Source organism: Triplophysa dalaica, chromosome 25 (genome assembly GCF_015846415.1).
Source record: "Triplophysa dalaica isolate WHDGS20190420 chromosome 25, ASM1584641v1, whole genome shotgun sequence".
NCBI classification, from domain to species: domain Eukaryota; kingdom Metazoa; phylum Chordata; class Actinopteri; order Cypriniformes; family Nemacheilidae; genus Triplophysa; species Triplophysa dalaica.
This window is the reverse complement of record NC_079566.1, coordinates 7320624-7346075: the sequence shown is the minus strand read 5'-3', so window position 1 is coordinate 7346075 and position 25452 is coordinate 7320624. Positions and strand designations below refer to the sequence as shown.

Below are 25452 nucleotides of genomic sequence, written 5' to 3'. Positions count from 1 at the left end.
CTCTGTGTGAACAGAGCATTTCTGTTATTAACTAATATATATATATATATATATATATATATAACATTTTGTTATAACAAAACAATGTCACAACATAAACATTACATAACATTAAGAAACACTTAGATTAACGAAAAGAGAGAAAATAAAACATCACCTGTTATAAACTATTAGCTGGTGTGACATCATCTGTTTTAAAGGACCCTCGCGGCGGGAGGGGGCGTCGCCATTTTGTTTGTTTTAGTGAATCTGTACAGTGGGAGGAGGTTGAGAAAGGTACCCTAGATACGGTTGCTAAATAAGGAAAGCTACAATAGGACCGCTTTTTGTAAGTACTTATAACAAGCCTAAACATAATATGGATTTCTCTGCATGCATTACAAGCGTAACTGCTATTGTTTAGGTTCGAAACAAGCTAGACGCTTCCACACTATAGAGCAGCTGTATCTCTGAATATCTTTAAAAATCAAATCTCTGCTGACTGACACGGGATATGAAGAATGTGTCAATCTGCCGCGAGTGCGCGCGTACAGTATGAGCAAAACCCGCACATGGCGCGCCGCAGTGCAAACGTCCAGACAGATGTTGATCTCGCGACAGCAGACCGTTAGCAGGTTAACTGTTCTGTTAGCTACAGCATTTAAAAATGCATAGCAGTCGGGATTTTATGTCATAAGCAGTCATTATAAAAATGTCATAAACCATTTCAGACCATAAATCTCACAGACGGTGTTAGGTAAAATCTGTAACTGTAGCGAGTCACTCAGCATCAAACAGGCCCCGCTGTCAGACTGACTGTGGCACACCCATCTCTCTCTCTCTCTCTCTCTCTCTCTCTCTCTCTCTCTCTGTCTCTTTCTCTCTAGAGCATGAAAACATAAAACCATATATCCCATATTTAACTACCGCTTACTGTATGATTTATTACAATTCGACATTCTTGTCACATTGTTACACTTTTACATCAAATGTGGTTACATTATAACAGAAACATTCTTGATAAACTGTCACATTATTTAGACAAATCGTTATTAGCTGCCAAAATCTATAATCTCTCTCTCTTTCTCTCTGTCTCTCCCTCTCTCTCTCTCTCTCTCTCTCTCTCTCTCTCTCTCTCTCTCTCTCTCTCTCTCTCTCTCTCTTTCTCTCTCTCTTTCTCTCAAGATTCAAGATTCAAAGGAGCTTTATTGGCATGATAAAAGAAAATTTACATTGCCAAAGCATAAACATGCACAAATACAGATTTAGATAAGAAATAAGATAGAATAAAATTAAAAGTCTATAAGTAAAAATATATATATATATACATCTCAATATAAACAGAAAAAGAGATTCAATTAAAGTTCTCAATGAGGGTGACAGTGTCAGTTTGTGTGTGTTGTCCTGTCAGTGTTGTGTTGTCTTGTGTTGTGCTGGTTGTTCTTTGGTCGTGGCAGGACTTGACATATCTTGCAGCCAGGTTTGAGCTCTCTTTCTCTCTCTCCCTCTCTCTCTCGCGCTCTCTCTCTCTCTGTATGTGTGTGGTGGGAACTGAGCAACAGCTGTATAGCATGAAAACATACAACCATATATCCCATATTTAACTACCGCTTACTGCATGCTTTATTACAATTCGACATTCTTGTCACATTGTTACACTTTTACATCGAATGTGGTTACATTATAACCGAAACATTCTTGATAAACCGTTACATTATTCAGACAAATCGTTATTAGCTGCCAAAAATCTATAATTCAGGGTTTTAAGTCATATACTAACTGGCAGTATGAAGGAATTCTTTTTTTCGTAGAAAATTGGTTAAAATGACTCCAGTTAAAATGAAAATAGTTCAATTTCAAATTTGAATTGGTTAAAATAAGTGAATGAAAAAGAAGTTAAAGCCTTTGAGATTGATTTTCCAAATATCTGGCAACATGGACAACTAAAATCTTCTATCTAATTCCAACCCCATTTTCTCTCCAGGTTCAGCGTCCCCCTCCACCTTAGTGTGAGAAGGTGCAGGGACGATGTTCTACGCTCACTTTGTCCTCAGCAAGCGTGGGCCGCTAGCCAAAATCTGGTTAGCGGCCCACTGGGATAAGAAGCTGACCAAGGCACACGTGTTCGAGTGCAATCTGGAGAGCAGTGTAGAGAGCATCATTTCACCGAAGGTTAATGGACTGTCTTGACATAACACTGTTTGGTCTCTCCAAGTCGTTGTGCAATATGTCATGCAGACCAAATGTACTTATAATAATATTTGTTTTATATGATAGGTAAAAATGGCTCTCCGTACATCTGGCCACTTACTTCTGGGTGTTGTGAGGATCTACCACAGAAAAGCCAAGTACTTGCTGGCAGACTGTAATGAGGCTTTTATTAAGATTAAAATGGCCTTTCGCCCAGGTATGTTGAGGCTGTGCTGAATACGTCTCGTTGCACTGCAGCTTCTGTACTTTGAATCTGGCAGAGGAATGCATTGTGGACTGTTTGACACAGGTGTGGTTGATCTGCCCGAGGAGAACCGTGAAGCGGCCTACAACGCCATCACGTTACCTGAGGAGTTTCATGACTTTGATCAGCCACTTCCAGACCTGGAGTATGTGCAGCTATAACTTGTTTTTTTATCTTGCTCATTTTAGTCAGATTTAAATGAAGTGTTAACTTGCCCTGTGTCGTGGATTGCAGTGACATTGACGTTGCTCAGCAGTTCACTCTGAATCAGTCTCGTGTGGAGGAGATCACCATGCGTGAAGAAGTGGGCAACCTTAATTTACTGCAAGAGAATGATTTCGGTATGACTCTTTTTTTCATTTTATTTCTAAAGGATGCCACAGAAATTCTCTCGGATGACCTATTTTTAAGTTGATTTATTATTATATTGGTTGATTGATTTATTATTTGATTTAGTTCCTTGCCAGCCCTGCATGTAGATATTGTTGACCAATTATAATTAACAATGTTTAACATATTGTTACCCACAGCTGATTTTGGCATGGATGACCGAGAGATGATGCGTGAGGAAGGTGCATTTACCGTGGACATCATCCATGGGGTGTCTGCATCTAACCTGCTGCTGGACTCCGAGTCAAGTAGCGGGCAGATAGCCGACAAGTCCAATCACCTAGAGTACGACCAGTACAAGGATGACTTTGGAGACAACCCTATGGAGAGCAGTGAGGGAGGCATGCTGGGTAAATTGGCATGTGTTTTTATGATGATGAATTATTATATCATTTGCTTCAGCATTCAATGTGCATAAACATTGTGCACAGTACTGTTTATAAAGCTGAGATTAAGTTTGATGCTTCCTGCAACTACAGTGGACAAACTTCTCACTAATGAGGATGGAGGTGGGATTTTTGATGACCCTCCAGCCATCACTGAAGGTGTGATGATGCCCCAGGACCACGGTGGCGATGATGACGATGATTTCGACAACCTTTCGCGTAAGAATGCACATATTAAGCACTTTAATGTTTCATGTTAGGTGTTTTGGTGTTCCTTACAATTCAAATGTATTTTATCCGATAGCGGCAGGGGGTCCAGACAGTCCAGATTCTGGTCCAGTGGAGCAGCTCCCTACCATGACAGACCAGACAGAACAGACCACCCTCGTCCATAATGAGGAGGAGGCTTTTGCTTTGGAGCCCATTGACATCACAGGTCAGCCGGAACTGATAACACACTTAAAGGAACAGTTACCCAGAAATAAAATTTCTGTCATTTACTCACCGTCAAGTTATTCCAAATCTGTATGAATTTTTATTTATACTGATGAACACAGAGAAAGATATTTGAAAGAATGCTTGAAACCAAACCGTTTTTGACCACCATTGACTACCTTAGTAGGAAAAAAATGCTTTATAAATGTCTTTTTTCTGTTGAACACAAGAGAAGATATTTTGAAGAATGTAGGAAAGCAAAGAGTTCTGGGGCACTTTTCACTACCATTGTAACTTTTCCTATGGTAGTTATTTTGTTTTCTTAAATAACTTTCTTCTGTTACATCGGTACAAAACTCGGCTACTTTTCCTAAATTTGCCACCTAAGGATACCCAAAAAAGTTTGACTACATTCAACAATGTTGAGCTGGTTAAAATTAAATTCTAAAAGTAAGAGCAATTTTTTTGTTGTTGTTCAATAACCATTAATTAATCCAACACAATGCCGATCATACATACACATAAATAAGGCATGAGCCTAAACAAAATCCTCAATGTGGCCTACATACACACAATCGCAGACACACACAACCAAGCACATGCAAAGACAGACACATCCACAAACAAAGATATGAATGAGCCTATAACAGAATGCTTTTTTATTATTTTGTCAAATAAAAACAGCTACTCACACATATATAAACAAAACATTTTATGAGACGAAAACTGAGCAATAAAAAAATGCAAATCAGCCACTGTGCCAAAAACACTTCAAATAGAGATCTAAGTCCCACTGCGAGATTTTATGATGCTTCCAGATAAAACATAGCTAAAGTTAAGTTAAGTTTTCAGGTAAATTTGTAATTTTGTCTGTAACTATATTATGGCATATTTGCACAGTTGTACCAAGCATTTTTTTTTTATTCAACAAATTAAACTTGTATAAAATCTAGAACTTAAGACGTTAAGTTTGTTACAACATTGGTTTATAGATTTTAGCCTTGCTATTTTGATTAAATCAGATGTCACTTAAAACAAAAGTGGGGCATATTTTGTAGGTTTCATTGTGTTTTTATTAGTGGAATGAAGATCTTTATGAAAATCATTTTAAAGTGAATTTTAGGTAAAAAATAACATAAAAATTGTGTATTTTATATTTATATTGATCATTCATGTAATTGCTACTTTACTTTAAGTCCATCAGATGTCACAAAAATCAGAAGTGTCTTAAAGTTTTAATTTGTGGAATGACGTTTTTGAAAAGAAATCATGAAAGTCATGTTTTCGTGTTATTTAAAAAAACTGCTTATTTTAAATTCAAATAAATGGAGTTATTGAGTTAAAAATAACATAAAAATCATATACACTCCCCCAAGGTTCGTATAGGTTTCAGAAAGTTTTTTTTCAAACATGAAAATCCCTTACATAAGAACTTTTCATAGTCCCTTATTGGGCAATTCTCCACCTCCTGTGGGCCTGCACCTGCAGCTTGGCTTTGCTACTCTTGCGATAGTGAGAGAAGTTGAGGTGTCTTTGTTTGTTTACAGCATTTCAGTTATGGATGTTATATAAACGGTGGATATAACGCTGCAGATTGTTTAAAAATGATATATGGAGGACATGAAGATGCCGAACATGAACCGCACGCGGTAACCCGAGTCATATGTCTGTGTTTTGTTGGCAATCGGCACATTCGTGCATAGTGTAAACAACATAAACTTAAAGTGAATCAACAGTTATTAAGGGATGCGATGATTTAATCTGTGCTCGTGATTTAGCTCCAATTTTTATAAATGTGATCAAACCGAAGACTCTTCGAAGATACAAAGTATGCAATACTAATCTATAGGTACTCAAGATTAATATGTGATTGGCGTTTAACCGGACCTTTAAGAAGTTCATACGCACTATTTAAAATATAGGTTTTCGATTGAATGTATTCTGCAATGTTTGTCTTTGACTACATTAGTGAAGGAGACCAAAGCCAAAAGGAAGAGGAAGCTCATTGTTGACAGTGTAAAAGAGCTGGACAGTAAGACCATCCGTGCCCAGCTTAGTGACTACTCTGATATTGTGACCACCCTGGATCTGGCTCCCCCCACCAAGAAGCTGATGATGTGGAAGGAAACAGGAGGAGTGGAGAAGCTCTTTTCTCTGCCAGCTCAGCCCCTCTGGAACAACAGACTGCTCAAGGTCAGAATGAATCTGCAGAACAAGCAGTGTGAGATTAAAAAGAAGACCAAACGATTCGTTCAGGCTTTAAGTGAAACAAAATACATAATTAGCCTTGGACATTTCTGCTATTTGATTTTTTTTGTAGTCTTATCATTCATTCTGAGATCAGCTCTACTCCTCTGTGCAGATGTTCACGCGGTGCCTGACCCCTTTGGTACCTGATGAACTGAGGAAGAGGAGGAAAGGTGGAGAAGCGGACAGCCTGGATGAGTTCCTCAAAGACTTGGAGAACCCTGAGGTGCCACGAGAAGAGGCCCTGTCTCAGCATCAAAGAGACATCATTGGTAGGCTGTATCAACTTTTAGCTGGATTATATGAAGCATAATATGATTTGTAGGTGTTCATATTCCTTGTTTCTTTCCAGACCAGACTATCTTGGAGGAACCCAATGTTTTGCAGGCTTCAGCTATGGAGGGCAGTCGCACGACCCTCGACGAGACAGTCATGCCTCCACCTTCTGGACACCGTGGACAAAAGCGCAAAGCTCAGGACACAGAGCCTGCCTTGCCTGTGAGTCCTGCATTCCGGTTCCTTATTAATGGTTCCTCTGCTGGTCTTAGTTCACCCTCTCCTGCTAGATATCTGTCTGAACTTGTAAAACGCCACTAATAAAAATTATATGTCATCAGAGTACCATATAAAAAGGGACCAATTAGATTAAAGTTTTATTTAATGATTTTCTGTCTGACTTGATTTGGGCTTTTAATTAACTAAGGCAAATGTGCATACTGGTAATAACCACCAGGTGGAGCTAAGTGTCTGAAATGCCATAAAACTGCAGAAAAATCTCAGAAAACTGTTTGAATTATTATTATTATTTTTATTTGCAAAGATTTAATAAAAATATTTTAATTACAAATGTTATGAATATAAGAATTAGAGAGAAAAATTAAAAGCATTTAAGTATTTATTTTATATTTGGTACCCCTTTCGCTTTAAAGACACTCCTGTTCATTTGTACAAAACATAACAACCCATTACTTTCCAGTATTATTTCCTATATTCCCCGGATATTTCCTCCCCATGACATTCTAATGTATGACTTTCTGTATTGCATTTTCTACATTATTTTTCTAATGTTTTTCTAAGATGCTTGAGGATGATCGCTCCTCTATTGTGTCTACACGGCACATGAACATGCTGCAGGTGGAACTGCCCCCTGAGGAGCTAACCAACATCTCTGAACTCATCCCTGAGCTCGACCTGATAGGAGAGAAGAGCAAAGAGAAGAAGGATGATGATGAAGAAGAAGATGTGAGGAGGCTGTTAAATGATGCAATAAAAAATGTGATGCAAAAAAGGCGGAATAAACCACTAAGAAATCATGTTCTGCCCTTTTGCTTCAGATTACTTGATTGTATATGAGCCATCTGGTTCATGTCAGATCTGATCACACAGTTAACTGTTAATTTGTGTTTGAAGGAGGAGGATGTTCAAAGCGGAGACCAAGATCAGGAGGAGAGGAAATGGAACAAGAGAACCCAGCAGATGTTGCACGGGTTACAGGTTAGAATACATTTTTGTCTGCTTTTTTGTGACTATATTCAGTCTAAAATGAGACATAAACTGATTTTATACTAGCAAATATGTTTCCCAAAGGCATTTTAATGGCATAAGTGGGTCTAAAACTGTCAAGTGCATCTGTATGATCTCACTGTTTATTCTTTCCACAGCGAGTCATCGCTAAAACCGGAGCAGAATCAATCAGCCTGCTGGATCTCTGCAGGAACAACAACAAGAAACAAGCAGCTGCCAAATTCTACAGCTTTCTGGTGCTAAAGAAACAGCAGGCAGTGGAGCTCAGGCAGGACGAGCCCTACAGTGATATTATCGCTTCCCCTGGCCCCAGATTTCACATTATATAAAGTCTTTACAGTCCACACTGGCAGATTTTATCCTTTGTAATGGTTTTGGTTGTAATTGATGTGTTACATTAATCTGTGCATGTGAGTTTTGCACACTACATTTGCAATCTGTCTCAATTGCAAGCAAAGTACTTATTACAATACTTTTACTTCATAAAGCATGCATCAGTTTTTGAAAATATTTGTGATATAACCTAAATGGTAACAATTTTGGAGAAAAACGTTTTGGATGTGAGGCTGATAAGAAAAACTGAAGATAAAGCATTATTTACCACATACAAAAATGGTTATTTTAGTTATCAAAACAGTTGTAGATTTTCTTAGGAAAGTAAAAGTCTATTTATAATCAATGAAGTGAACTTGCATAACTGTGTAGTTGTTTGTTGCATTAATTTGGAAAGGCTTTAAGCAATGAGATTGTTCTTTTTAATCGTCGAAAGTTTTACATGTTTCTGTTTTATAGTATTTATTGGTCAAAGCCCTGTCATTTTGCATGCTTTGAATTACATGTTGACATGCAACGAATTTATGTTTACTTTCTTGAAAGTGTTTCCTTTGTTTAAATATAAAAGAGTAACATTTTAGCTGCTCCAAAGACTTACAAATTGGTCAAAGTACAGGTCTGTCATATAGTTCTGTGAAATATTAAAGGATAGTATTGACCTACATATTGTTCTTTTCTTCTAGCAACATTATTCTGAAATTCTACAGTAGCTGTTTAACAGCTGAACAAATTCAAATATTTGTTATATACTGATCAAAACATATTATAAAATAATAATGTGTCATTTGTTGTAAAGATATTTTTGCAATCCAATCAGTCTTTGGTTTAGTCGGTGGAATCTGCTGTAGTCTACTGCCTTTATGTGGCTTCTACTTCATATGGAATAAAAAATGCTCAGTTTTTTTACCAAAAATGTAAAGTTAATGTCTGGTTTACAGTCATTTTTAAATGTCTCAATCATGATTTATTCGTATTAAAATAATTTACAATAATGTATTATCACATAAAGCTCTTACCCAACTGCTGTCATTTGCCTGAAGCCCTGAAAATACAAATTGAATATTCAATATGACGAATGCGCTATTTACGCCCATGCACTAGAGGGCGCTGGGACTCTTGGATGTGAGTATTACCAGCAGTGAACAAGACAACAAACAGATGACATGTGAATGTGTAATATTTTATCAGCGTCTATCAAAAACAGGTAATGTCTTATTAAATGTTGGTTCATGGCTAGGACATCTGTAATACTTTGTCGATAAATATAAGACGTTATTAAATTACAAAGTATACTAATTTTAAATAACTTGTAATAGACTATTCTAGAGGTCATTTTCACGTATGAATACTATATAACTGTATCGACTTGTTCGATTTACACATGAAAAACATCATAAATTATTTGTAGTAGGTCAACAGTAGTACACAATGCTAGACCAGAACTTAAAACAACTTTTACCTAAAAAATGTACAATATAATATGTAATGTGTATAATCATCATATATAAAATCATTAGTATTTGTATTTTTCAGCCACGAGGGACCAGTCGTAATGCATCTTTGTCAGCGATGTGTGTTTGTATTTCGGTGCTTGCGAATACCTGCATCTCTTCAGCAGTCCACATGCATTCTGCATCAGCGTTCACATGATTCAAGAATCACAGCAGCACTGCTTCAGCCCAGCCACAAACAGCTGCCTGTCCACAACCTATCACAGAAATACAACATAGAGACTTGGAGACCATGTGGAATGCACCTGCGTGCTTTATCATCAAGTGTTCAAAAAAACAACAGTGATCTTACACCCAAAAAGGATGAAAATCATTGCGTTACATATGACAGTTCTGTCTTGCATCAAGAATCAAGCCAAGTGTCTCTTTCTAATACTCATAATATTGGTATGTGTATGTATCATTTAGAAAGAATGTGTTTTATTGCAATCAAATCAATTTTATCGAAAGAAACAAAAGGTTTGGGATATTTAAATAATCTTTTGGGTTTTATCCAGGTTTGGACGCAGTTGTTCGCCCTTCTCCATTTCAGGAAATTTGTGAGGAAGAAGCTTTAAGGATCCAAGTACCTTCAGCCCTCCCTCCGGTCTCTTTTACACTCAGGCCTTATGTGGATCAATCGGAAACTCTAAGCAAACTGGTTCAGCTTGGTACGTTTCATGCAGCTTTAGTAAGATATTGAATTCTTTTGGATTTTTCTAATCTTAGGGTGAATTTGCAGGTGTGGACCTTTGGAAGCTAGAGCAAAGACCCAATGTGGGCTCTATGCTGGTTAAACTAGACTTCCATTCTGATGTTGCACCCAGACTACTTTTCCTTAAAGATCTGGGAGTTGAAGAGCCTAAACTGGGCTCACTGATCACCAAGAACCCCTTCATCCTTACAGAAAGTTTGGAAAACCTTGAAGCCAGGTGAGTTGGGAAATCATCTGACACGTCTGACGTAATTGTAATATTTAATATCAGAGTTTTCAGACGTACTGTTCAAAAAATAACGTATCTTTTCTTTGGTCCTTTTTTTCTAAGGGTGGCTTATTTGAGGTCAAAGAAGTTTAGTGCACAGTCTGTGGCTGCCATGGTGAGCAAAGCTCCATACCTGCTTAACTTCAGTGTAAAGAGACTGGACAATCGCCTTGGATTCTTTCAGCAGCTGTTGGGTCTTAGTTCTGAGAAGGTAATATTGCATTACCTTCTGTTTATACGTAGGAAAACAAAAATCAACCACTGTTAAGATCCACTTATCCCTTCAATGCCTGTGACGTTTTTGATATACTAATTAAATCTGTGTAATTATCTCATTTTCGGATACTTTTATACCGTGTTATGCTTACAGACTCAAAATCTTATGATTCGTTTACCGAAACTACTGTGTGGAAGTTTGGAGCCAGTTAAGGAGAATCTAAAGGTTTGTTTATCATTCGTTTTTTCTTAAATTTTGTGATATTTTAATTGGACCAGAAAGTCATTAATTTCTCTTGTTTAGGTTTGTGAACTGGAGTTTGGATTTCGTGAAAATGAAATAAGACACATTGTCACAACAGTTCCTAAAGTTCTGCTTGCTAATAAAAGAAAACTTACCCAAATATTTGACTTTGTTCACAACACCATGGGCATTCCACACTCTCTTATTGCTAAGTTCCCTCAGGTAACAACTCTTTCTGCTTACAAATGATTATAGTGATACTAAGATTATAGCAGATTAAATAAATAGTTTATGCTGTAAATTAAATACAGTAAGAGTTAACCTCAGTTTTGCTGTTTAACATGGTAATTATTCTCACTCATTTTATTTATTATACTCTCTCAAAAGGTCCTTAATGCCAAGTTTCTTCGCATCAGGGAGCGTCACTTGTTTCTAAAGTATTTGGGCAGAGCCCAGTACCAGCCATCTCAGCCCAGTTACATCTCTTTGGATCGTTTGGTTATTCTGCCAGATGAGATTTTTTGTTCCGATGTGGCGTTGGCCACTCTGGAAGATTTTGAACAGTTTCAGAAAACTTTGTAAATGGATCTCATAAATGTAAATTGAAGCTGGTTGTTGCTCTGTATAAGATTGACATACATATGGATTAAATGTAAAAAAGAAACCAAATTTGTATTTGTGTGCTCCTTGTACACCACAATAGGTTACCACTTGTACCATTGTACCTCGGTTTGATGAAAAATTTATTATAATAATGGTACAAGCTTCAACTACAAATGACTATAGCCAATTTGTTGTAAATGTAATGTAATTGTACACATTGCAAATAAGGATGACAAGTCCTATATGACTTGAGAATAAAGTAATGCATATCCTCTTTGTCTGTTTTACCTCTCGTGTTTAAATGAATCCTTATCTGTATTTTCTTATGTGTGATATTGGTTTTATATATGTATATGTATATATATATATGTGTATATATATATGTATATATATATATGTATATATATATATATGTATATATATATATGTATATATATATATGTATATATATATATGTATATATATATATGTATATATATATATATGTATATATATATATATATATATATGTATATATATATATGTATATATATATATGTATATATATATATGTATATATATATATGTATATATATGGGTCAATGACAAATAAGATTTTCAAGAAGAAAAAAAAAATATTTTAAACAAAACAGTTTGAAAATGTATTTTTATGTCCAAAAAAAATGTATTGTGTTGATTTATATTGGTTTTACAGCATTTTAGGGAGCATTAATTCATTATTAAACAAGATTTCTGATTTTACCACCCAGAAAATGTCAGGTGGTGCGACCATATATTAATTTAAAATAATATACATTTAATGTATTTAGCACTGAGTATTTTTCCCCTCATATATAAGAAATTTAACATAAAATCATGCCAAAATATTTTATTAAGAATTTTATTGAGAAAATTAACATTTATTTCTCAGTTTTGTTCTCTGTTTGTATGTTCGGACGGTCGCACCACCTGACATTTTTGGTCTTTCAAACACCAAAACTCAAAAAATCTATTGAATTTCAATAAAATGAAAAGGGTTTCTTATAAAGGACATATTGTAGATCCATTTGATATATGACATGTATTTATTCAAATTCTTTTTAGGAAAATAATGAATTTGGACACAAAAAATAAATGTCACGTCATTGACCCATATATATATGTATATATATATTGGTTTTATATAAATAAATATTGGTTTTACGGGAAATAAATAAGCAGAATCTTATCATCAAGCAACTATTATTTGCATTACTGTATACAAGACGTGTTACCAAAACAAACAGAGTTAAAAATAACTATTTTAGTTGTTTTTTTCCAAACTATGACTCAACCATGCGATCACAGTGAGAGAATAGATTGCGTAATCACCGGACGAGACGTCACATTACCCAGACTCCACTGCAACTTTACAAGCGATCGGACATGGCGTCTAGGGCACCAGGTAAATGTTTTCCTGTTTTCTAAAGCCGTTTTCAAATATTGTGAGCATACGAATTGTTTGTCATCATTTTAACACGTATTTACAGCTGTCTCTGTATCGTGTTATTATAATGAGTGTTTGTTGGCAGTTTTAAAATGTAAAGCAGCAATGTCCTCTACTGTGTGTCCCCTGCCCGCAGCAGCGGACCATGTATGTCCTTAAGCATACAACATTTGTGTTGAATATTTATTTTTGGGTTATTTTGGGTCTAATATTATCGATCAGTGCTTCACGAGGCCTGACATTTTATTTGGTGTGACGTCAACGTAAAAATCACGACTTCTTCTTTAACGTTAGCCAGATCACACATTAGCTGACCGCAGAACTAAATCATTAATGTACGTCACATTTATTGTTATTTGGCCTTTATAATAGGTACATTTTTATTATAATTTTTTCTTCTAATCGTACATGTTTTCTTTCCCTATGTAGCTGCAACCGGCAGGCTCCTGGTAGGCTTCAGGAAATGGTACTACAATGCATGTGGTTTTAACAAATTTGGTAAGTAATGTCATCTGTGTTATAGGTTTGAACCTGTGACCTACTAGGTTAATTTTAAACACATACCGATGCCACGTGATATGTTATGCAGGTTTGTTGCGGGATGATACCATCAATGAGGACCCTGATGTGAAAGAGGCCATTCGTCGGCTCCCAGAACCAGTTTACAATGACAGGATGTTCCGCATCAAGAGAGCTCTGGATCTTTCAATGAAACAACAGATACTTCCTAAAGACCAATGGACTAAATATGAAGAGGTAAGGAAGTGTGTAACGTGTTCTTTAAAGCTACAAAGCTTATTTTTCCTACATATCTTTTAGTTTATGATCCAGAATTATTTGACGTCCCACTTTTTGGACATCTTAACATAATGTGTTTCATGACATTCAGACAGTCGGATATAATAGAGTAAAATGCTTATAAATTTGAGACGTTTACCATCAAAAGATGACATGTTAGTTGCTCCAAACACATGTGATTTTTCTTTATCTGTGGAAAACTGGAAGTTTGGTAGAATGGTTTCCATACAATAAAAATGATTTGGAACAGATGTCTTCATATATCCAAAGTGCATATGAGACCTTAGCACTGAGGCAGGAGAGTTTGGAATATAGCACACAAGTACTATGCAGTAATTTTATGGTTATTATTTGCTGCTAATTATCATCGGTTTTCCATTCATTATTTTATGTAAGTAAATTAATGTGTTGTATGGAAGAAAGAAAATAAAATGTGCATACTAAAAACAACTTAAATGCCATAGGGCAATATGCATGTATAAGCCTCTTTGATATCAGAATGTTTCATCTCATGTTACTTTGGTTTCTTGTAGGATGTGCATTACCTAGAGCCTTATCTTGATGAGGTGATCCATGAAAGGAAAGAAAAAGAGGAGTGGCAAAAGAAGTGAGGAGACTGAACCTCCTGTTTGGTGTGATGTCTGCTATTCTGTATTTAATTGAAAATGTATTGTGTTAAATCCTTATTAAAATTTCCTTTCTGACAAAAGTCTTTGTGCATGTTGTTCTTTTGTCAATCGTAATAATTAAAGGAGAACAATATGCCAGTAATATTAAAGAAATGACATTTAATGAGATTCTATATAGTGCATTCTGAAGGAAAGTTTGTTTTGTGTTCATCTACAAAAATAAATACATAACTAATATACACAATATACATAAAATTGCCTCTGCCTTTACAAGTCATAAGTACAATTTCATTGTTATAGTAATATAGTGTAAACATCATTCTGTGTCACCTAAACTACCATCTCAAAAATCATGAGCTGTCAATGTCATGCCAGCTTCAGATCCAGCTTTGAGTTTTCTCGTTTATAATAATGCTTATTATACGGGTGTAGAATTTGTATCGTGTGTCATACCATGCACCTTATATACAAAATATAATATATATATATTTATTATGTTCGCTATGAAAGGCTCATTCTGTCATTCTCTCCTGTCTCTGCTGGGTAACATTATTCACAGCATCAATGAAGTTCCCTATAACACTGTTGAAAGACTGCAGCATGGAGACCCCCAGCTCATTACTCGTCTCATTGATGTCAGGATCGTAGACACCCAACAATGGAGTGCAAACTTCTACATGACCTTTTCTAGCTGTTTCTAAGATGCCCATAAGTTCCGTCCTAGCTTGTTGGAACTTCTCTCTGTCATAGTTTAGTAGGGTAGTGTCATCCATTGGGTAGGTTACATTTTCAGGATAGCAGTCACGTGGGACAGGCAATTCAATATATCTGGGAAAGAGAATAGCATACATGTAATTGAACATCTTACAATGTTTTTAATAAACAACAACAGTCCATCTTGAATGCATGTAGTCATACCTCAAAGCAGGAAAACCTTGAGCAAGCATGTTGAAAATTTGGCGCAGGGTAGAGGTGCTGAATGGGTTGCCCAAGATTTTGAATTCTTGTAGCCCGTGACAGGGTGCTAGTGCTTGGGTGAGTAGATCCAGGCTTTCCTCATCCAGTCCACATTCTTCCAGGCCTAAACTAGTGAGTGTTGCAGAACAGCGATGAAGGAGCTTCCGGAAGGTGTTTGGGAAGACGTCCGCTATGTCGTGACCACTCAGGTCCAGCTTTACTAGGTGCTCACTGTGAAGACTGTTGGCGAAGTATGCCATGTCCACTGCATTGAGGTTGCAGTTTGCCAGGTCTATACACTGCAGTGGAGTGTTTAGTGGACTGGCAAAATGGATAGACAGTTAAAGACAACATAATCCTGTTTTACAGCTTCTGTAATGCATTTAAGTAACATTAACCATAAAATAACATTTAAATGCACTTTAGAATATGTAAACAACGCTGGTGAAGAACTTCCTGCTTCAGTTTTAACATTACACAAATGTTTGAACAAAATACAAAATGTTAAACGAAAGTCTTTAATATTGTTTTAGATATATAAGATTAAAAATATATATAATAAATAGAATGGAACAGGAAGTGCTTCTAGACCAGTTTTTACATCTTGCGAAGTGGTCTATGAAAAAAATGGATGAATTTGAAATTAATAAAATTCTAATGTTAAAATTCTTTGATTAAAGATGTGTAAAATTAAAATGTAATTTCAGTGAAGTGTAAAATGCATTTAGTTTGTAGTTAACGTATGCAGGCACACATTATGCCAAATCTAGAATAAATAAATACATTAAATTATCTATAATACATACAGAATGCATTGAAAATGTAACATATGCTAAACGTGATAAACATTTTAAACCTTAAAGGTACAACTTTATTGCTTTATATTTGAATACAAACAACCAAGCCCTGTTTTGGCAACACAAAGCTCCCTGTAATGAGACCCAATGTTTTGGCTGCTTTGAGACATGTGAACTGCTATTTAAATGTATTATTGTTGCCAGGTTCATGTCCTGGCCTTCTTATGTGATGAAATTTTATTTGCAATGGGACACCTGTCTGAACATGTAGTGGGACAGCAGTCACATGAAAGGAATATCAATGCCATACCAACAACACCATGATTTAATAATAAACAAATCGGATTAAAACCTTAAAACTATAGGTAAAATAAGCAGGTCTTAAGAGATCTTTTAGTTTTAGTTTCATAAAAATAAGCTGTAATTTAGCATGGATGGTACTTCAGTAACCATAGAAACAAAGTTTTTTTCAAGTGTGACATTTGTATACTTATAAAAACTTAAAATAAAGATATATACTTGAATTCTACATAATTCTCGGAAATGTACTGAAAATTACACTTGTTTTTACACTTGTTCCAATGTTTTTGGTCTAACTCTTACTCATAAAGATTTGTGTTTACTGCAGTAGCCAATATGAAATATTTTTTCACAGTTTTACTTTCTTAACTTACATTTTCATGTTTATATAATAATATATAGTCTATAGTATTTGTAACAATAACAAGATATCTTTGACATGGCTTAGGCTTAGAGTAAATAAAACACATAACTGAACCTGTTCTTTGTATAGTGATAATAGGAATTTATGTCAAACTTTTACCTTAAAGTAAAAAGTGTAATAAAATGTATAATAAAAGTTTTAAACCTTATTTGCATTATTAAAACGAACTTGAGTGTGTTCATTTTTTTAAGGAAATGTATACATGTGATCATATTGTGAGACCTTACCTAAGAAGTTTCCTCAAGTGTCCTGTAAGAGTGGAGAAGCTGAAAAAGAGCTCTCTCAGCTCTGTTAGTTTGCTCATCAGTTCACCCAGAACTCCCATGAGGCCTGCGTCCTCCGGACCCAACCTGCGTACGTTCAAAGCCTGTGCAGGGAATGTCAGCGAGCGAAGATGTGGGAACTTCAGTTGGGAGAGCATCACTTCAATGTGTGGAGCTTCCAGGTGTACGTTATGCACCACCTCCAGCTTTTGCAGATCATGTGACTCCACCAGTTTCAGCATGTAAAAGAGGTTCCTGAGGCTCAACGAGTCCACACGTAGACCTACGAAGTGCAGCTTTAATGGGCAATGTCTGCGCAGCAACAGAGCCTGGACCACCACCTCGTAATTTCGTCCAGTAACGAAAGTCTCCACCCGAACGTCTATCTCTACCTCAAAGGCCGAAGATGCGGCATTGCCAGCCTGCATGTGCACCATAGTCTCGTAGCATATACGAGCAAGCATTTCAGTCCGTGCCCAGCGACCGAGTCTACATCTGCAAGGACAGGCCTGGTGTTCTGTGTCTTGCAGACCAAGCAAATCCACTATACGTAGCATTTTGGCATAGGTGGATGGAGCTTGAAGCACATAGTCCTTCAGACCTGTAAGAAAGGCCTCCAGACAAAGCCTGCAGGTACGGGAGGTAAGGTCATCGGGGCAGTCCGCGGTTTTACCCAATAACTTACGCAAGCTAAGCTCTGCGAGAGGCCACGTCTGAACCAAATCGTGGAGCACCGCGGCTTGCTCACACAGATAGCTGGCTTTAAAAAGGATTGGGTAAAGATTGTAAGATAAGCAATGAAGGTTCTTACAAGCATTCAAGCCATTCTGAACAAAACTCTCTGCTGCTATAAACTTGAGGCTCTTCATGGCTGTATTCGTCAGCTCCTGAGATGAACCAAACTTCTAAGATCTCTCAGGAGAGGTGGTATGTTGCTTCTTCCTTCTTTTCACCAGTATAAACATGTGCGTCAAGCTTTCATGAGAGAAGAGCACACTGCTTAGTGAGGTGGGAGGTGGTTGAGAGGTGTTATTTATAGAAGCAGCTGTCTCATGCTCTCAGACCCCTGGCTAGCCGGCAGATTTTGGATGGCTTGAAACCAAAAAGAAGTCTTGTGTTTACTGACCGCCAACAACAGTTATCCCTATGTAATCGCTTTGTGGCTACCCCACAAAAAAAAGTATATTTCAAGTTCATTCTATCAATTATTAGGAGTACTAGCTTACTTGTATGTGCACTCTGCTAAATTGGCCCACTTTTTAGATAATAAAAGTTTAATTTAAGTTTACTTTGAGTAACAACAACAGTAAACTAAGTACATAACTAGCTTTCCTGTAGCTCAGTGGTAAGGTCAACAATGTAAGGTTGTGGGTTCCATCCCAGGGGATTGCGCATACCTATGTATAAATGTGGAGGACATTGCAATGTAAGTCGCTTTGCATAAAAGCGTCCGCCAAATGCATAAATGTAAATGTAGTCCACAAGTACAATGTACTTGTAAAAAGCATATTCCTGAGAAGAACATAAAAAGTAGACTAAAGTATGCTTAATATTCGTTTGAAATACCTCAACTAAATTATTGTCCTGCAGTTATATTTTTATTATACATTTTTTTTATTTTATTTTCTTACAACATTTTTCACCACATAATTTTTTAAAGATTTTGTTTGACAATAAAGTGTGAGTGAGGGGAAATTAAAACTAGACATTACAAGTCATTACATTATGGTTTTTATGACTGCGCCTGTAAAGTGCAATGTTTTACTGTATATCATACATTTGAAATTTTTCTAATTTATTTTTTTCATTTAGAACATTGTCCTCTTTTAGTTTTAACATGTCAGGAATAAAACAAAGCATTCTTATAATGTATACAAAAATTGCAGCCCTATTGAAAACATAGAAATGCAAAACGCTTGTGATAAACTTGCTTGAAAAATGTATATATAATATAAATATATATAGTATAAAAATATATATAATTTATCTTAATCTTAAATATTTTCTTGAGACAAATATTTTCAAAAATTCTTGAACCTGATAAATCTGGAATCATACTTTCAGAATAATGCTACGAAACAGAAAATGATGGACCAAATGCCTTTTATCAAAATAAGAGTGTGAATACGGTTTCAGTTTGACCTGAACAATTCCACCTATAACCACACGGGGGAACTGCATACCAACGTGAAGATTCAAAAGGAATGTGGAAAACATAACATGATAAAGTAGTACAGTCCTTTTTATTGTTAAAATGTTCATACACTCTTAAAAATAAAAGTGCTTCACGATGCCATCTAAGGTCCTTTGTGGCAAAAATTGATTGTTCAGATTCTAAAAAGGTAAGAAAGAGATGGTTCTTTAAAGAACGTGTGCCTAAACGGTTCTTTGTGAAACCAAAAAATGGTTCTTCTATGGCATCGCTGTGAAGAACTGTATATTATTTAAACATACTTATACACTTTTAATTTACATGAATAAAAATATAGGCTACTTTGCTACTAGTCACTCACTTGACATTTGCGACATTTTCGGAAATCTTATGTTGGATGGTAATGATGATAATGGTGATGATGATGTTCATGGTGATGATAGTGTTCATGTCTTTGTGGAACATATATAAAGCCCCCTGGAGGAACAGCTTGTCCGGGCTGCAACTCTCTATGCATACCCTGATTTGCTCTGGAAGATGCTGTGATGTCACGGACCCTGGTGCGGATGCGTTTGCTGGAGCTGTGCTGCTGGGATGGTTGGCACCAGGTCACCGGATGATATCCATGGAGTTTGGCTGTGCCGCCACCTCCACCGATCGACTTGCTACGGCTACTAAGGGACCTGAGGAAAGAAACCGACCTCCCAGAGGTTTCCCCGGAGCTGTGGTGCTTGATGTGAGAGCGGCGCTCATGGCCACGGTAAGGGACGTCCTCAGAGGATGGTTCTGAAGGTACAAGAGGGAACAAAAATTTAACACAACATTTGGCCTTTAACTAGTTCGTATATTAATAATATTAAACTACCAGCTTCAAACTGGGAACTGTAGTTCTCAATCCCAGCCAGATCCAGATAGTGGTTCCTACGTTCTGTGTTCTCATCTACAGAGTAGTGCTTTCTCTCTGGAACACCCATGTTGCAGGAGTTCTGTCCTCTGATGAAAGAAAAGAAAAATTTTAATGATCAATTCTTGATTATCATCTTTCATTTTCATTTTCATGGCTATTGTTGTATTATTCTTGTATTCATTATCAAAAGCACATTGATAAAAGTGTTTTCCAGATACATTAACATAAATAAAATCCAAGATTTAGAGACTTTACAATGGACATAATTATGTCAATGTATCAACGTGTGCTCTACTCTCAGAAGTACTGAAGACTCAAGAGACCAATTTACCTGATATGTGAAGGTTGTCCCTCTGCACACCGTATGCTGTCCTTCATATGATCTTGTTCATCCCTTAATGTTTTGATGTCACGATCTTTGGAAGACAACAAACAGTCTGATGAGCATAATCCATTCCATTCCATTTTCTACCGCTTATCCGAACTACCTCGGGTCACGGGGAGCCTGCGCCTATCTCAGGAGTCATCAGGCATCAAGGCAGGATACACCCTGGATGGAGTGCCAACCCATCGCAGGGCACACACACACTCACTCATTCACTCACGCACTCACACCCTACGCACAATTTTTTCCAGAGATGCCAATCAACCTACCATGCATGTCTTTGGACCAGGGGAGGAAACCGGAGTACCCGGAGGAAACCCCCGAGGCACGGGGAGAACATGCAAACTCCACACACACAAGTCGGAAGCGGGAATCGAACCCCCAACCCTGGAGGTGTGAGGCGAACGTGCTAACCACTAAGCCACCGTGCCCACCATGAGCATAATCCATGTATGGTAATACAGATGAGACACCATAATTCATAAATCCACCTTTTCTGTTGCCTCTGGTAAATGGGGTGATGCTTAGCTTGACACGCAGGGTTGTGAGATTACTAAGTAGGAAGCTGTTTGACAGAAACTTCTGCCACCTAATAGATTCTATGCATCAAGCTCAACATATTCAGCATTTAAGACAGAAACCCACTGATGGTTATATAATCCATGAGATGCTAGACTACACCATCTGTTTAAACTGTACCTCTCTGGTCACCTTCCCATTGTTGTCAAGATCACACAATGTTATCATCCACTCCATGATTTCATCTATGAGAGATGCATTACACTCCACATTCGTAAATCAACAGGATTAACATGCTGGGATAAAATGCCTTATGTGCTCTCAGAATGATTTAACCATTTCATGGTTAACCCTCTTACTTTAATATTAATACATTTACATTTAGGTATTTGGCAGACGCTTTTATCCAAAGCGACTTACATTGCTTTATCCTATACATTGTACATAGGTATTTGCAATCCCCTAAAATCGAACTCACAACCTTGCGTTGTTAACGCAATGCTCATACCACTGAGCTACAGGAAAGCTATTCCTAACCAATAACTTTCTTCCATACAACATGTAAGATGTTTGACTGACAATCTCGAACACCATTTCATAAAAAGTAAAATTGAGCTTTTTTGACTGTAGGATAATCAAAATGAGTTGAAAACCAAAATGTGTGATTTGTGAACATGATTGTGAGAGAAAAAAAATATTTCCGTAAACAATCCCTTTAATTCAATAAAGTAAGGTAGCATTTGCTTGTCAATAATATTCATGTAACAAATGCATTGTTAGCATACAGTTTTTGGAACGGCAGACACCTACATCTCTCGTCTTAATACTCTTCAGTGCATCTTTGAGTGGACGTTGTCCATTTTCAGTAGAAGAATCTAAACATTAAAGATTATCCATTCCTCTTTTGTGTGGCAGTGTTACTATAAATAACAGACAATGTTAACGGATTTAACTTGGAATCCTGTGGAGAAGCAATAGCCATGTGCTCATCAGAAGTTTAAGAAATATTCAGAAAGACAGATTCAAACAGCTGCACTGTTATTGTGTCCATTCCTAGTTTAACTTACCCTCTAGTGCACATAAATGATGTGACAAACCATCTTCTTTTAGATCTTTACCACACAGATCCTAGAGTAAAAAAGGAAACAAGACAAAACTCATAAAACCTCAGGACATCTAAGGAAAACAGTGGATTCTAGTATGTGTGCCAGAGCCACAGGATGAAGGAATTTGATTTTAAAAAGCATAAAAACAGTTATTGCAAAAAAATATGTGTCAATACAATCCTGAACAAATATGCACAAACTGTTTAAAAAGTATTATGATCTATGAGCTACTTTGCATTTCTAGACAGTTCTGTGAATAATTAGCGAAACCTGTTTTGTGCATAACTGAATTCACCAGAATATAAAAAAAACGTCATTCTTCGCACTCCTGTGGTCTTAAGCGCAATTGATTCCAGAATCTTTGGACCGCTGATTTTTCGAGGAAGATCTGCCCTCCCACAAAACAGCTCAACATCATTTCTAATCATCACTGCCAATTTTTCACTAGAATGTCCGGGGAGCAGATCATAAAAACAAGTATGCAAGCAATGAGCAAACAAGTCTGCTTATCTGAAATTTAAGAATGGGATATTTATAAAAAGCAGTTGCCGATAACAGCTGAAACGATACCAATTGCAAGTTTGCGTTAAAAACATAACTTTCGTAATATAAAAAAAGACCATAATATTGTTCAATAAAATCATAACTGAATATCATATTGTTCATATTATTAGATAATCTGTGTGTTTAAAGGAGCAATGTCGAGATTTTTATTGCCAATTGCAATAAACGGCTCACTCAACCCCTCCCTTTCCATTAACCACTATGGTAACTGACACAGGACAAACACGTCGTCAAGTTTTCACTTCTTTGCCAACAAAGAAAACATATTTATGAAACGTCAGCCTAAACTACCAGTGACCTCACAGTATTTAAAGGTACAGCACTCAAAATCTCATATTTTGCTTGCAAGGAAACCAAAAGCTTATGCAGCCATAAACCAATGTCTGCAGTCTGACAGGGTGTTGAAGAACAAAGGCCAGAAGAGAAGTGCACTGAGTGATTCATCTATCTGCCAACGATTTCTCCCATCATCATAGCTAAGCCTCTGCCACGCTCTGCCTGCTCTAGGGCCTTTCATGTGGGCTCATATTACTAGTTTGAAGAATTCTTTTCCTGCCCTGAGCCGGGTGTCACCAGGCCAGACACCCCCTTGCCCAACTCCAGTTCCTTCTCACCACCCACTCAAATGTGTCTGTGCAAACAGAGCCTGGCTTTGTTTCTTCTAACTTCCTGTCACATAACACCTGGATTGAACCCTTATTACATAGTGATAGAGAAAAAGAGATAAAATGAAACGACGTGTTTGATCATCAGTGCTGGGTACGATTGTGACCAGTTGCTTTTTGGTTCCATCTTTTGTGGTCTTGGAATAAACCTAAACACAATCCAGAAAAAATGGGTATATAAGGGTGTTGGTGGTCAATAGTTTCAAATAAGTGAGATATTCTCATTTTTCTGATGAAAACAGTTTATCTCAAACTAAATACATAGTAAATTATGAACGGTATGTTATAGGCTAAGCTGCAAAAAAATGAACTTCTAAGCATTTTGTGTTGTTTTGTACAGTACAAATATTTTAAAATTATTTTAAATCAAGATGCATTTAAGGTAATATTTCTTGTTTTCTGAATAAAAATAGAAAGTTTGCGGCTTAAAACAAGAAAAAATATCTGACAGTGGTGTAAGAACACTTGAATTAATGAATATCTGTGTTTGATTTAAGCTTACACTTAATTTGAACCGTTTCTTTCAGAAAACAAAGTGTAAAATCTAATTCAATTTCCTAGTCACGTTAATGTATCTTGTATAAAAAATTGTCAGATACTCTAAAGAAAATGCTTCAATAATACTAATTAAGAAGAACATTTTTTTTTTAACATTTCATTTGCAGTTTTTTCTCATTTTTATAATTTAACAAAACCGTCCCGTCATAAACCCTGTTTTAGAGACATGGATAACTACCTTCAACACATATTGCCTTTCCCATGCTCTTTAGAGTTGGGCGGAGAGAAAAATATAGGGGTGAAAGAAGGGATTCTTCTAGCCCCTCTAACCCAACAGAATCCTTTGAACCCTGCATGACCAAGATCGCTCAAGTGTCACTGGTTTAATAACCTGGCATAGGATCCTGCAATGAAGTGTTTGAATTATACTCAAAATCACTCAAAATACTCACTGACCCAACCAACAAAAATGATCTCTGACTTGACATTTAATAATCACAGTATCAACACAACGAGCAGTCTTACTCAAAAGCACTTATCAACATTTTGCATCCACCAGCCCTCATACTCACTACACCTCCCATCCCTCCTTCAACCACTTCCCTTTATTTTCCCATCACAGCCTCCCTCTGTTTTTAAAACCAATAACAGATGTGTGGTGGGGTTGCGCTCAAAGACCCTGCTGTTCTGGCTTCCTGCCAAATGCATTTCACACAGGGATGAAGGCTCCAGGCTCCACTGAGAGAATGAGAGCAAAACACCCAATGGCATTTAAATACAATGCTGGGAAGAACAGTGTAGCCATAGAGGACAATGTTTATAAAAAGCCTAGGATTTACAGCAAGAAAAAAGAACGTCAGAAAACGTTACCTAAAGATTTATTTGTTTGTTTTGACTTATCCATTATGATCCACTAACTATATTTGCTCCATATATAGACGAATAAGCTCAGAACAACATATGGCTATATTTTGGTAAACATTTACATAAGGTACAGATGAAAAGAGTGAGATTTTACAACTACCGTCACATCAGACCAGTATACACTCAAAATATGACATTTGTATCTGTAATATGTCAAAGGGTTTTTGTACATCTATAGGATTTACGCAAAGTTACCATGCAGCTTATCAACCAATACAAATATATATTTTAAAATACTGTTCAGTAATAAAATGAACTTTTTAATTAGCCTACTTTGACAGACTTACTTTGACAGACCTTGGTACTTTGATTTCACTTTTACCTGCTTATCTCCGTTTCTGTCGACTTCAATACATTCAACAGCCTCCTTGAACGCACCTCCTGTGTCAAAATAAAAATTCACTTCACAACATTTGTACAAAAATGTAGTCTACTTCAAAGGTCAAATATACTTGTCGGTGTATCACCTTACCCTCTGGGTTTTCTCTTCGTGTACAAGCTAGTAAAAAATAAATATTTAGTAAAAAGTAGCCATCTGTTAAGTGCCATGTGTTTGTCCGCAGTCTCTTACCATGTTTTGATTGCAATTTTCCCATTTTGATTCCCCTTATCGAATGTTAATCGATACACTGTAACATCTTCCGTAAATTGTCAGTAGAGATGTTTATTACCATTTCATAAAAAACTGTAACAGTGTCTGAAACGAAGTTTTCTTCTGCAATGCGCTCATTCTTTACGGAGGAAGCGCAACCCATTCCCACTCCCTTGAGGGCGCCTGCAGGGGGTGCAGCTCTTTACATTTAAGCCCACTTCA

The 25452-nt window shown here is 36.7% G+C and overlaps 5 protein-coding genes across 7 annotated transcripts; 3 read left to right on the top strand and 2 right to left on the bottom strand.

Moving 5' to 3' along the window:
* The first annotated feature begins 237 nt into the window (after nucleotides 1-237).
* rad21b (RAD21 cohesin complex component b) lies at nucleotides 238-8673 on the top strand. The gene is made up of 14 exons (XM_056741294.1): nucleotides 238-328; nucleotides 1964-2151; nucleotides 2257-2386; nucleotides 2480-2579; nucleotides 2669-2775; nucleotides 2965-3174; nucleotides 3304-3429; nucleotides 3515-3646; nucleotides 5615-5838; nucleotides 6008-6164; nucleotides 6245-6390; nucleotides 6970-7134; nucleotides 7303-7386; nucleotides 7554-8673. Exons 2-14 carry the CDS (start codon nucleotides 2008-2010, stop codon nucleotides 7743-7745), a joined length of 1917 nt encoding a protein of 638 aa, XP_056597272.1. The 5' UTR covers nucleotides 238-328; nucleotides 1964-2007; the 3' UTR covers nucleotides 7746-8673.
* A 209-nt stretch (nucleotides 8674-8882) lies between these two features.
* mterf3 (mitochondrial transcription termination factor 3) lies at nucleotides 8883-11561 on the top strand. The gene is made up of 8 exons (XM_056741558.1): nucleotides 8883-8953; nucleotides 9283-9647; nucleotides 9758-9910; nucleotides 9982-10171; nucleotides 10286-10433; nucleotides 10593-10664; nucleotides 10743-10904; nucleotides 11070-11561. Exons 1-8 carry the CDS (start codon nucleotides 8919-8921, stop codon nucleotides 11262-11264), a joined length of 1320 nt encoding a protein of 439 aa, XP_056597536.1. The 5' UTR covers nucleotides 8883-8918; the 3' UTR covers nucleotides 11265-11561.
* A 1070-nt stretch (nucleotides 11562-12631) lies between these two features.
* LOC130415277 (cytochrome b-c1 complex subunit 7) lies at nucleotides 12632-14257 on the top strand. The gene is made up of 4 exons (XM_056740852.1): nucleotides 12632-12708; nucleotides 13180-13248; nucleotides 13340-13506; nucleotides 14082-14257. The coding sequence occupies exons 1-4, from the start codon at nucleotides 12690-12692 to the stop codon at nucleotides 14157-14159; spliced, it is 333 nt and encodes a 110-aa protein (XP_056596830.1). The 5' UTR covers nucleotides 12632-12689; the 3' UTR covers nucleotides 14160-14257.
* Nucleotides 14258-14386: 129 nt separating this feature from the next.
* Nucleotides 14387-17892, bottom strand: lrrc14b (leucine rich repeat containing 14B). The gene is made up of 3 exons (XM_056740851.1): nucleotides 16883-17892; nucleotides 15096-15455; nucleotides 14387-15005 (listed from the first exon to the last, which is right to left on the bottom strand). The coding sequence occupies exons 1-3, from the start codon at nucleotides 17785-17787 to the stop codon at nucleotides 14690-14692; spliced, it is 1581 nt and encodes a 526-aa protein (XP_056596829.1). The 5' UTR covers nucleotides 17788-17892; the 3' UTR covers nucleotides 14387-14689.
* Nucleotides 17893-19146: 1254 nt separating this feature from the next.
* LOC130416065 (protein naked cuticle homolog 2) lies at nucleotides 19147-25421 on the bottom strand. 3 transcript variants are annotated; one of them, XM_056742161.1, is made up of 8 exons: nucleotides 25210-25421; nucleotides 25111-25137; nucleotides 24961-25019; nucleotides 21949-22009; nucleotides 20309-20393; nucleotides 19936-20063; nucleotides 19432-19856; nucleotides 19147-19252 (listed from the first exon to the last, which is right to left on the bottom strand). In XM_056742161.1, the coding sequence occupies exons 1-7, from the start codon at nucleotides 25232-25234 to the stop codon at nucleotides 19459-19461; spliced, it is 783 nt and encodes a 260-aa protein (XP_056598139.1). In that variant the 5' UTR covers nucleotides 25235-25421; the 3' UTR covers nucleotides 19147-19252; nucleotides 19432-19458. The 3 variants fall into 3 exon arrangements, with proteins under 3 accessions (XP_056598139.1, XP_056598138.1, XP_056598140.1); XM_056742160.1 differs by having other exon boundaries at nucleotides 19147-19856; XM_056742162.1 differs by having other exon boundaries at nucleotides 19147-19856; nucleotides 19996-20063.
* Nucleotides 25422-25452: the final 31 nt, after the last annotated feature.